This window comes from Vigna radiata, unplaced genomic scaffold (genome assembly GCF_000741045.1).
Source record: "Vigna radiata var. radiata cultivar VC1973A unplaced genomic scaffold, Vradiata_ver6 scaffold_184, whole genome shotgun sequence".
NCBI classification, from domain to species: Eukaryota; Viridiplantae; Streptophyta; class Magnoliopsida; order Fabales; family Fabaceae; genus Vigna; species Vigna radiata.
Window position 1 is genome coordinate 590,473 of NW_014541999.1, and position 11,803 is coordinate 602,275.

General features: G+C 37.9%; 2 protein-coding genes across 2 annotated transcripts; both read right to left on the reverse strand.

The window, feature by feature from the left end:
- Positions 1 to 229: 229 nt before the first annotated feature.
- On the reverse strand, positions 230 to 3,321 carry LOC106778831 (wall-associated receptor kinase 3-like). The gene is made up of 3 exons (XM_014666827.2): positions 2,097 to 3,321; positions 1,730 to 1,912; positions 230 to 1,487 (listed from the first exon to the last, which is right to left on the reverse strand). Exons 1-3 carry the CDS (start codon positions 2,968 to 2,970, stop codon positions 298 to 300), a joined length of 2,247 nt encoding a protein of 748 aa, XP_014522313.1. The 5' UTR covers positions 2,971 to 3,321; the 3' UTR covers positions 230 to 297.
- Positions 3,322 to 3,646: 325 nt separating this feature from the next.
- On the reverse strand, positions 3,647 to 6,650 carry LOC106778832 (putative wall-associated receptor kinase-like 16). The gene is made up of 3 exons (XM_014666828.2): positions 5,789 to 6,650; positions 5,521 to 5,694; positions 3,647 to 5,066 (listed from the first exon to the last, which is right to left on the reverse strand). Exons 1-3 carry the CDS (start codon positions 6,648 to 6,650, stop codon positions 3,859 to 3,861), a joined length of 2,244 nt encoding a protein of 747 aa, XP_014522314.1. The 3' UTR covers positions 3,647 to 3,858.
- Positions 6,651 to 11,803: the final 5,153 nt, after the last annotated feature.

Below are 11,803 nucleotides of genomic sequence, written 5' to 3' on the forward strand. Positions count from 1 at the left end.
GTCAAACTATATGGCTTAAATGGCTTGTACTGAAGCATATGGGTAAATGGTTTAACCTATTGGAAATTCCAATATTCTCTTGGGCAGGAAAAATTGTCTTAAAGTGGTGAACCTTACTTGATATGGTATTACGCGCATTTTAAAGCCTTAAAGCACTCTATTTACATTTTAAAGTAGAAAAAAAGTGTGTCTGAATCGGTTTGCTAGGGGATACTTGTTATTCTCAATTTAGACATATATTATTACCCAATCCTAAGTAAGAATAAACTTATCCTTTAAAACAATGCCAATTAATAATCATCTTCCACTTCCCAAAGACGTGGAAATCTGGTTTAAGCAATCAAAAGCAAAATTGATGCCACTTTCAAGACAAAGAACGGATGGTGCTGAGTTTATCAAGTTTTCAGTCTCTTCTGAAGATGAACTAACACTTTCCCATCCGTGTTTTCCGACAATTTGAAGTCCCTCAAGTTCCACTGCCACTTCTTTCATGGTAGGTCTTTCCTCTCCTTTCACCTTTAAACATCGATTTGCAATATTGGCAACTTCTTTCAGTTGCTCAACATCTGCATCATGCAATATTTGGTTGTCCACAATGTTAAGTAATTGACCTGTTTTCATTGAAGAAACAAAGTACAGTGCAAGGTTTCTATCAGCCTCTGGCCTATCAAATGAAAGGGCCTTCATTCCTGTTACTAACTCTGCCAGGACAACCCCAAAACTATACACATCACTCTTCTCTGTCAATTGGCTTGTGTGAAAGTATTCAGGATCAAGATACCCTAATGTTCCCTGCACCAGAGTGGTTAGTTGAGACTGATCAAGGGGGAAAATCCTTGATGCTCCAAAATCAGAAACCTTTGCAATCAGATTATGATCAAGAAGAATATTTGTAGTTTTCACATCTCTGTGTACGATTGGTGTACAAGTAGCTGAGTGCAAATAAGCCAAGGCCCCAGCTGTTTCTGTTGCTATTCTCAACCTTGTTTTCCATGAAAGTTTTAGAGAACAATTATGATCATGAAGGTGCTCATAAATAGTACCATTGGGAATGAATTCATAAACAAGCATGGGAACTTCTGTCTCTAAACAACAACCCAAGAGTTTTACCACATTCTTATGATTGATTTGGGAAAGCACAATCACCTCGTTAATGAATTGCTCAATCTGATTTGGATCACTGATTTTAGACTTCTTAATTGCCACTGTTCTATTGTCTGGCAATACTCCTTTGTAAACTGTTCCTTGGCCACCTTGCCCAAGAATCTTCCCTTCATCAAAGTTGTCGGTGGCCTCTTCCAGCTCCTCTATAGTGAACACTTTAGCCGTTTCAATTGATCCTTTATGCTTGATTATGTGTTGTTGTAAGAAAAGACCACCATTTTGCTGAAAAAATTGTTCTTTAAGTTTGATGATCTTTCTTTTCTTTGATGCCCAATACACATAAAAGCATCCCACAAGTAGTGCCACTAGGCCTACACTCACACCTATTGCATAAACAAAGAGAAACGTAATTAGCGTTTTCGTTATGTTGGCTCATCTTCAAAGTTACCAATGACATATACTGTAATGATAATTAACTTGAATTTATTATTGTTGATTAGGGATGAGAAATCTCTCAACAATATTGCTTGTCTAAGTACAGAAGATGCAATATCATATACGTTGTTACATAATTAAGGATGAAATTTGTTGTGATTTACCAGACAAGAGTGTATTATATACTCACTCAGAGCAATTATGAGCATGATTTCTTTCCTTGAATTGATGGTAGATTTGTAAGTGCATCTTGTTCCATAATTTTTTCCATCTCCTTCAAATCCTTTTGGGCATAAACAGTTATAACCACCAGGAGAGTTACTGCATTTGGCCCCATCAACGCAATCGTTGGATCCCATGCATTCATTAACATCTACAGTATAGTATCGAGTCAATTATGCATTCATGTTCATTATTCTTTTACTATCACCTTACACTGTTTTTTTGTCTAGTTTTAAGAAAAAACTTGTTTCTATTTATTTTTACATTTAAAAGTTAAGTATTATAAGTGAGACAGAAAAAAACATAATGAACAACATATTCATCTACTAATATACCTTCGCAACCATGAAGAAGATAGGGGTTTCCCACGAAACCATTTGAGCAGCGGCAAAGGTAACCAGATGCCTCTACTGAATGGAAACATTCACTGTTCTCTGCCTTACAGGCGTAACTGAAAGCCTCTTTCTTACCATCTTCGCACGTTTGGTTCTTAACCACCCAATCCACCGCAACGGGAAACGTGGTTTTGTCGAACTTGACGAGGTCGGTGGAGGAGAAATTGTAGGCCCCATCTTCCACCAGAAACACATACCCGCACGGGTTGAAGTCTATTACATGCTTGTGCTTGAACAAACTCCCTGAACCGTAGGAGAAACTCGACAACCCGCGTGGAATCGAAGTCTCGCAACAACCGGTGCCGGAACAAGTGCCGTTTGTTTCGATGTCTTGGAGCCTGTTGCACAAGGAAATGCATCCCGTGGTGTAGTTCTTTCCCTCTAAATCGCTTCCCACCATTAATCCAAGCGTGTCACACCCAACTACAGTCAACCTGTTTCTGTTGGAAGAGACTTGAAAAGTTGTGAGGTTTAGGTCTTGAAATGATTCTCTCACGAGTTTGCCTCCGTCGGCGTAGCAGTCGCTGGCTACAGGCCATGAAATTTGCATGTGGCCGTTGAGTGAGATGTTAAGCACAGTTATATTGGTTTGTGGCAGGAAGAGGGTGTGTGATGAGGGAGAGGTTTGGTTGCAAGTAAGAACAAATGAGGGGTCTAAGGAACAAGTGTCGGAGATGCCGAAGGGGAAGGGAACGGTAACATCGCCACAGTTTGAAGAACAGTTTGGCTTTGATATGCCTTGAGTTTTAGATTTTGCAATAAGCAGGGCAACGAGAAGCAGCTGCAGCAGCAGCTGCTTAGAGTGCACAGACATGGCTTTGTTTTTCAAGTTCTTGTACTGGACATTATCTCTTCTGCTATTGTAATGATGGTGGTTAGAGAGAATCTAAAGAGATCAAGAGGATTAACTCTGTTACTGCATTGGATGATAGATTCAAACAAGGCTGCATGCTCTACAATTTTAATATATCAATAATGATATTTATATACTTATAGAATAATTTTATTTTTCATTTTGTATTCTTTCTCATTTCAACTGTTTTACTTTGTTTTCTTCATCATATTTTTCTTTCTTTGCTGTATTTTCAACCTTTCTAAGACCATGATTGTGTCGATTTGTTAGCTAGGAGCAGGACAGCCGGCTGTGGAAGGCAAAAACTGATTAATGAAGGTATGTGTTAAAAAATAATTAATAAAATTATGTATTAATTTGTATATAGTTTTAGTTCTTAATTTACTATATTTTTACCTTTCACGCATTTGTTATGTATGATTAAATTTATCGAGTAAATTCTATTAATAATTATAAAAATTCTTGCAAAAATGAGTTCATTTGTAAGCAACAATGACAGATTTTAAATCAACAATATTTTAAACCGAGTTCTTGAATTAATTTAATTCTATGAAGTTACTGGTAATGATATATATCCATTCATTCATTTGGGTAAATACAAAAAGGGAAAGCATTTTCATTAGTAATAATCTGAACAATGGTGACAGAACATTCAATTGTACATCATAGCATTTATCGAATCACTTGTTAACGTTTCTGAAAATGACACTCATCAACGATACCTTATATTACTTTTGATGCAGAACTGAGGGATGATGAAATTAAAAAGGTTTATCGTGGCCAGCATAATATGTATATATTGAATCTTCGAATTGGTCCATAGACAAAGCACCTCCAAGTATGCACACTTCATCTACCATCCCATAACGGTGACATCACATCGTTGCAAATGGTATCATCCTCAGGTCCAGCACGTATAGCATAAGTATAATGACAATTAGCAGTGTCTTTTTCTGCTGAACCTGATCTTTCACCGATAACGTATTCTGCTGCATTCGATGTGGCATTAATCAGTGAAGTTGTGGCTGTCATGGTTTTGAGACTTTCCAATTCCATAGCAACTTCCTTCATGGTAGGTCTTTCCTCACCTCTAAGCCTCAAGCACCATTGAGCAATGTTAGAAACTTCCTTCACCTGCTCACTGTTTCCCTCATTGACAAAATCCTCAACAATTTGGAACAAGCAATCATCCTTCACAGCCGAAAGAAAATACAACGCCAAATTCCTCTCCTCCTCTGGCATGTCAAACGAAAGTGCCCTTCTTCCAGTTAGCAACTCAGCAAGTACAACACCAAAGCTATACACATCACTTTTCTCAGTTAGTTGACTGGTCTGAAAGTATTCAGGATCAAGATACCCAAGAGTTCCCTGAACCAATGTTGTCAACTGACACTTGTCACGTGGAACCAATCTAGAGGTTCCAAAGTCAGAAACCTTAGCTGTGTATTTGTCATCTAAGAGTATGTTAGTTGACTTGAAGTCTCTATGGATGATCGGTATGGAAGCTGAAGAATGCAAGTAAGCAAGCACACCAGCTGTTTCTGCTGCTATTCTTAGACGTGTTTCCCAGGAAAGTGTGGTGTTTTCATTGTGAATGTGATCAAAGAGTGTTCCGTTGTTCACAAATTCATAAACTAGCAGTGGCATTTCTGTCTCCAGACAGCAACCTAGGAGTTTGACCACATTTCTGTGGTTGATTTGGGAAAGTACAACCACTTCATTGACAAATTGTTCAATTTGGCTGTGGTCTACTAGTTTTGATTTCTTTATGGCAACAACTTGGTCATTTGGAAGAATTCCCTTATAAACTGTGCCGTAGCCTCCTCTGCCAATGATTCTGCTGTCGTGAAAGTTTTCAGTGGCTTTCTTCAGCTCTCTTGCAGTAAATATTTTAGCTCTCTCAGATGATCCTTCCATCTTTGAAATTTGCTGCTCTAACATTAAGCCACCATTTCTCTTAAAATATCGCGCTGAGCGACTCGCCCGTTTTCTTTTACGAAATATATGGTATAGCCAACCACTACCAGTTAACAACAACACAAGGCCTATGCCAGTTCCTGCATTGAAAAAGTTTCTTATTGGATCAGTCTTTAATTTTGTTATGGTTTCGGAATCATGTCATTCACGTATATCCTCGAATTACTTTAATATAAAGGTCACTTTCCCTAGAACTTTATTTTCGGTAGCGGATACTATTCATGATACCATCTACTTGCAAACAAATGTCACTTCTATTTCAAAGATTTGGAGAGCTGTGAATCAAGATTTCCCCTATGGAATATGTACTGACATAAAGTTGCAAAACGTCAAAAACTTTTAGCGTAAAAGCAATCAAAAAGACAAATCAATAGACTACAAGTGAAAGAAAATAAAATCAAACAGATCAAAGATCTCAAAAATAATGGAGCAAAATGCACATGTTTTTTCATATGCCTTGCTTTACTTTTGTATTTGTCTTGTTATCTTCTTTTCACTGAGTACTACTATGTAAACCAAACAAATAACACATACCTATCACAATCTCGTTAACCACATGTTGTAGATTCGAGACACAGCCACTTCCGCCTTTTCTGCCATCTCCCTGGTGCTTCCTGGTCTTGGGACAAGAACAATTATAACTCCCGGGTAGGTTAATGCAAATGTCTGAACAATCATTTAGACTCGGATTGGCACACTCATCAATATCTAGTGAAGGCAAAAAAAAAGTTAATATTTCCTTCATTTATCAAGCAAACAAATTACATTTAGACTAATCAGATGGAGGGAACATAATCCATACCTTGGCATCCACCCTTAAGGTAGGCATTTCCCACATAACCTTCTAAGCATCCGCAGAGGTACCCGGGTCCATTTTGAGAATCAATACATACGCTATTTTCTTGGCAAACATAACTAGTCAAATTATTCTTAGCTTCTTCACATGTTAGATTCCCAACAGCCCAGTCAAGCACTGTGGGAACTGTTCTTCTCTTCTGCAGTTTGATGAAGTAATCCGTGGAAAACTCGAAAGAGTCTTCTTCCACCAAAAGAGAGTAGCTACAAGGAATATTCATATCCCTATGAAGCAAATTTGATCTCAGGACACGAGCTTCATATGCCAAAATGTTTTTTGGGATGGAGGTTTGGCAGAAACCAATACCAAACTGGGATCCATTGGTTGAACTTTCTACACTACTACAAAGAGAGAAACACCCTCCAGCAGAGTAGTTTTTCCCAATTGTTGCATTGATGGTTGAAAGGGTGTCGCATCCAATTCCTACGAACTTGTTTTGGGTGTAGGAGAAGGGGAATGCTTGCAAAGTCATAGATGAATTCCCTGAATCTACTAGCACACCCTTTTCATCATAGCAGACATACGCTACTGGGGATTTTACCCGCAAATGGCCATTCAATGACAACTCTAATATCTCAATATTTTTTGTCACATTCCACAGAAATAGTTTGGGAGGCTTGTGACTTGTGTTACAAGTAACATAAAAGTTGCTGTTCATATAACAGTCCTCAGTTGTACCAAATGGATACGGAATGCTAACGCTTCCACATTTTTTTTGGCAGCTCGGACGAATAGTTTGTGACGCTGCTGCGATCATTACTAAGCAAGCAACTAGCACAACTTTTGTACTGTCTCGTGCTGAAGCCATTGCTGTATCCAATTCATCATCAAACTGAGATTAAGCAACAGCTGACACGACCAAAAATTTTGAATTGCTCAAACCTCAGGCCGTAGAAGTCAAGCTTCCATTGTTACTTCGTTTTTAACTATAGTTGGATTTGTCTTTTGGTTTAGGAGAATAAATATCTCTTTGATACCTTCTTAGCTAAGATTCTATTGGACCTACAATTCTATTTTTCTTTTAGAGAACTACTATGTAGAAGAATCATTGTCATGGATAGTTAACATTACAGATAAGAACTGGATTAGTGATTGCGCCAAGTTTTTATATTGATAAACGACTAGAGTGAAACTTTTCTCTATTGTATTTTGGAGTCAGTAAAGGTCATTTGAGAAGTTTAATATCCTTTGGTAATATGGTATAGGCAACGTTGAATTCTTGTATTGTTCCGTAGTCCTATGAGCTATTTCAAACATTGGCCTTTCAGGGGGAAAAGAAAAATGAATTCTAGGATTCCAAGTTTTCAAGGTAATTGACCAGTTCAGTTGCTTTCCTGTCTAAGGCGAGTTCGTCTTACGGTCCAATACAAAAGAGAAAAATGTTTGGGCTCGGCATAGAAAAAGATATGTGCTGGTATATGATTAATACAAAGGTAAATAATAGTAGCTCAAAAAGAGACAGGACACGTAGTCATGCTGTAAAATTGATTCTTTGTATCTACATTCCTTTAACAACATGCATGATTGTGTGTATGCCAACCATGTTGAGGAACTTCATTCTATTCTAATAGGAATGTTCCAAGACACCGTTATATATTGCATTAAAATGTTTTCGTGACGTGGATACAAATTGACTCTAAAAGTTGGTGCTACACACGTTTTACAAGATTGTGTATTTTATTTGTTATTAAATTCTCGGTATTAATTATTTTCTCTGATATTTTTTTTATTGTTGTGGAGTTATTACATAAATTTGAAGCAACACGACATTTAGGTTCACATTCTAACAGTAATAGGTGCAACTCTAAAGAGCTGGCTTCTAATGTGGTCAAACATAAAGAGGTTTATAATAGACATTTTGTTTGTTGGCAAAACAATATGCGTTTACTTCTTACAGTTTTCACTATTATAGAAAGATGAAAGCATGATGTCTTCTAATATTGTTTATTTAAGGACTGGTGTTAGAAGTGAAGTAGTAGTAAACTTATTATTCAACATCGGTTATATAAGATCTGATGTTAAATAGTACTTTTAATATCGAGTGCTTTTATGATATTAACCTTTTATTTGTATGAGTCTTCAACGTCCATTACACGATGAATTAATGTTAAATGATACTTTGAGCTTGATTACCTATATATAGTAGTGATGTTAAAAGGTATATAAAACACCTCATGAGTTCTCACCTTCTCAAGGTGTTCTTTTGTCTCGATGGGAGATGCTCATTGGTTTTTGTAGGGGTTCATTAACGGGAGAATATATATATATATATATATATATATATATATATATATATATATATATATATATATATATATATATATATNCGCTTAGGTTGGTTCATCATGTGTATTTTGTGTGACCTAATCCATTCATCTCTTCTTTCAACCTAAGTCAGATCATCTTGATTTTTGGTTCGGATCAGTCTGTCACAACCTTTGACAAGGGTCAGCTTGTCTCAACCTTCAGCTCGCCCAATCTGTCTAGACCTACAACATGAGTCAACCAATCTCGACCTTCGTCCCGAGTCGGCATAACCTGACTCGTGTTTTGCCCAATATCATACTGTTTTGACCTTCAATCCGATCAACCCGTCTCAAACTTCTACTTCGATTGACTTGCCTCAACCTTAAGTTTGGGTTGGTCTATCTTGAACTCTAGTTTGCGTCGGTCTTTTTAGACCTTCAGCTTGGGCCAACTTATCTCGACATTCGGTCTGAGTCAATCTATCTTGACGTTCGGTTAAGTTTAGTCCATCTCGAGTTTCGTATTGGGCTAACATTCTAGATCTTTAGCTCGACCCAAAAGGTTTTAACTTTAATTTCGGGCTGACCCATCTCAACCTTCGTTCCAACTCAAACTGTCTCACCATTTGGCCCAAGCTGAGCCGTCTAGACTTTTGGCCAATGTCAGCCATTTTGACCTACTTGTCTCGACCTTCGGTTTGTCTAGGCCAGTCTTGAACCTTGGTCTACGCTAGCTCTTCTAGACTTTCAGGTCGGGCCAGCCATCTCCGCCTCTGATTTGGGTCAGTCTGCCTCGAAGTTCGGCTAATGCCAACTCATCTCAATTTTTGGTCTGGGTCGGCTGGCGTAGACCTTTAGCATGGGCCAGCCGGTTTTGATTATCGTCATGTGTCGACTCCTCAACCTTTGTCCTAATACACTTGTCTCACCATTTGTCCTGAACCGGCTCATCTCGCCTTCGGCATCACCCAACCTATCTCGCCTTTCGCCCCATGTTAGCTTGTCTTAACCCGATCTGTCTTGAACTTCGACCTGTGTAAGTTGTCTCAACCTTCGACCTGGGCTAGGCTATCTCGACAATTAGTCCAAGTCAATCTCTCGACGTTCAGTTAAGGCCAGCTAGTCTCGACTTTTAGTTTGGCTCACCCACCTAGGCCTCATGCTTAGGTAAGTCGATTTTAACCTCTGTCTCAGTTCGACTTGTCACGACCTTAATCCAGGGTCAACCTGTCTCACCTTTTGGCTTAGCTCAGTCCGCCTCGACTTTTGGCCTAGCTCAGTCTGCCTCGACTTTTGGCCCAAGTCAACCTATCTCGATTTTTTCCAATGTTAGCCAGTCTTGAGCTTCGATCCGATCAACCCGTCTCAACCTTCTATTTTGGCCAGTCTGTCTCGAATTTCAATATAGGTCGTCCCGTCTAGACATTTGCCTTAGGCTAACATGTCTCGACATTCGACTTAGGTCAGTTCATCTCGACATTTGACTAAGGTCAACTTGTCCTGACCTAAACCTTCGACTCAGGATAAAAGATTTTGACCTTTGTCTCGGATCGACCCATCTCAACCTTCACCCAAGGTCGACTTATCTCACTATTTGGCCTAAGCCAACCCGTCTCGACTTTCGACTTGACCTGACCCAGCTCGCCTTTCGGCCCATGTCGATTCGTCTTAACTTTTTGGCAATGTCGACTCGTCTTGACCTCTGGTCCGATCAATCTATCTCAACCTTCTATTTTAACCGGCCTATCTTGACCTAAATATTCCAAATCAAAGGTTTATGTTTAATCGGTGTATGTTTATGTTTAATCCTCCTTCAAATCAAAATAAATATTCCAAATCAATTTGATAATGCTTTCAATAATAATACATTGTTTTGGAAAGGTTATAAAACACAAACATACACTCTCAAGTTGTAAGACCCGTATAAATAAAATAATTACTTACTTTAAGTATTTTATTTTTGTGATATTAGATAATAATTTTGATGTGAAACGTTGTTGAGAAATATTTAAGGAAGGTAGAAAAATTAAATTAATATTGATTTTTTTTGTTAATTTTCGAAAATATGAAAACGTATGTAAGTATAATTGTTTGTGCTACTTTATCATTGGATGGAGTTTGGTCTAGTGGTGATTGTGTGTGGATGGGAGGGTTGTGTGCTTGGTCTCAAGTTCAAACCCTTCCAAGTCCAAAATGATTCTTAGCTCTTTTTAATTTTCCACCTTGGCATGTGGGTCCCACCATGAGGTAAGAAAGATGAAATCAAATACATGTGGCCATGAATTTTGGGTAGTAACGTGAAATTGTTGGTGTGATACGTGAAGGAGGTTATTTGCTCCATTCCTTGATGGGTTTCATGCATTAAATGATGAGAGAGAAAGGTGTACTAGGTAATATTATTTTAATATATTTTTGTGCATGTGTTTTGTAAGAGAAGTGGAGAATTTAGTTCTCTTTCACGTCATTTTAAGGGTTGCACCATGTATTGCTTTTAGTTCATTTTATATGTCTCATTTTGAATGGTTGAAAAGTCAAACTTAAAGCAAAAGTTGGGTGCCTTAGTGAAACGATCCAGAGGAGGAGAGTTGTCTTCCATTGGGTNACTTTTCTTTCTCATTTATGGTAAGAAGATTGCTTTGGTTCTATGGGTTTTATTTCTTTTTTTTCCACTTTGCATGGTTGGGCACTTATTTTCTAGACTTAGGAAACTTGNTAAGAGACCTTAGAGTTTCTTNAGGAGGTTAATCATTGCATTAAAAATTGTAGGCTACATAAATGAATATTATGGGAGCACTTTAACACACTTTAAAACTATCATTTATACTCATTAAAGTGGAGTTAGAATCTGAAATGGGTTGTGTAGGATGACCTTGGGAATACCCTTGAGTGGTTGGTTAAGGGTTAGTGTAAGGTGTAGAGTTAATTCCACTTAAGTGTGAAAGCTTAAGTTAGTGAGGTTGTAATTCAAGCATTTTGGAAATGAAACATGGAGAGAGAGAGCCGTGAGATTGAGTGGAGAGATACACTTCATTATAGAACAACCAACTTTGTGAGAGAAAAGGAAGAGCCACCCAACCTTGGTGTCTTAGCCGTGACTTAAAGGAAGCTTAGAGGATGGAAGCTTGGTGGGTCTAGTGAAGGGCGAAAACCTAAGAACTTTGGAAGATAGCTTGGAACTAGAGGTAAGGGGTTTAACTTGGGATATAATATGGTGTATGATGGGTAGAAGGTAACATGATAATATTGATGCATGCTTTCTTTCTTTTGTGTTGAGATTAAAGTTAATATGTTGATGCATGTTCTCTCTTTTTGTGTTTAGTTTCATGTGTTGTTGTATGGAGAATGATTATTTTCATGCATTTTCAAAATGGGGTTGTGAAGGGGTATACTTTGGTTGTATATATATATAGTGATTTTCGTTTTTTTGTAGTTATGGGTATACCTTGATCTTTATATGTTGGCTTTTCAAAAAGTGTTGTTGTTAAAATGGGTATACATGTTTTGGGCACTTTGGGGTTATGTATGTGTATGAAAAAGTTTTATGGGTACACTTAAAATCATGTTATATTGTGTGCATCTTGTTTCCTTATTACCATGTATGAATTACAATATTTTTGTGGGATGCTTATCTACACTCTTTGACCAAGAGTGTGGGTAGGAGGGTATTGAGAGTTCTCTCCCATTGTTGGAAGAGAAAAGAGTGAGTTATGAGTAT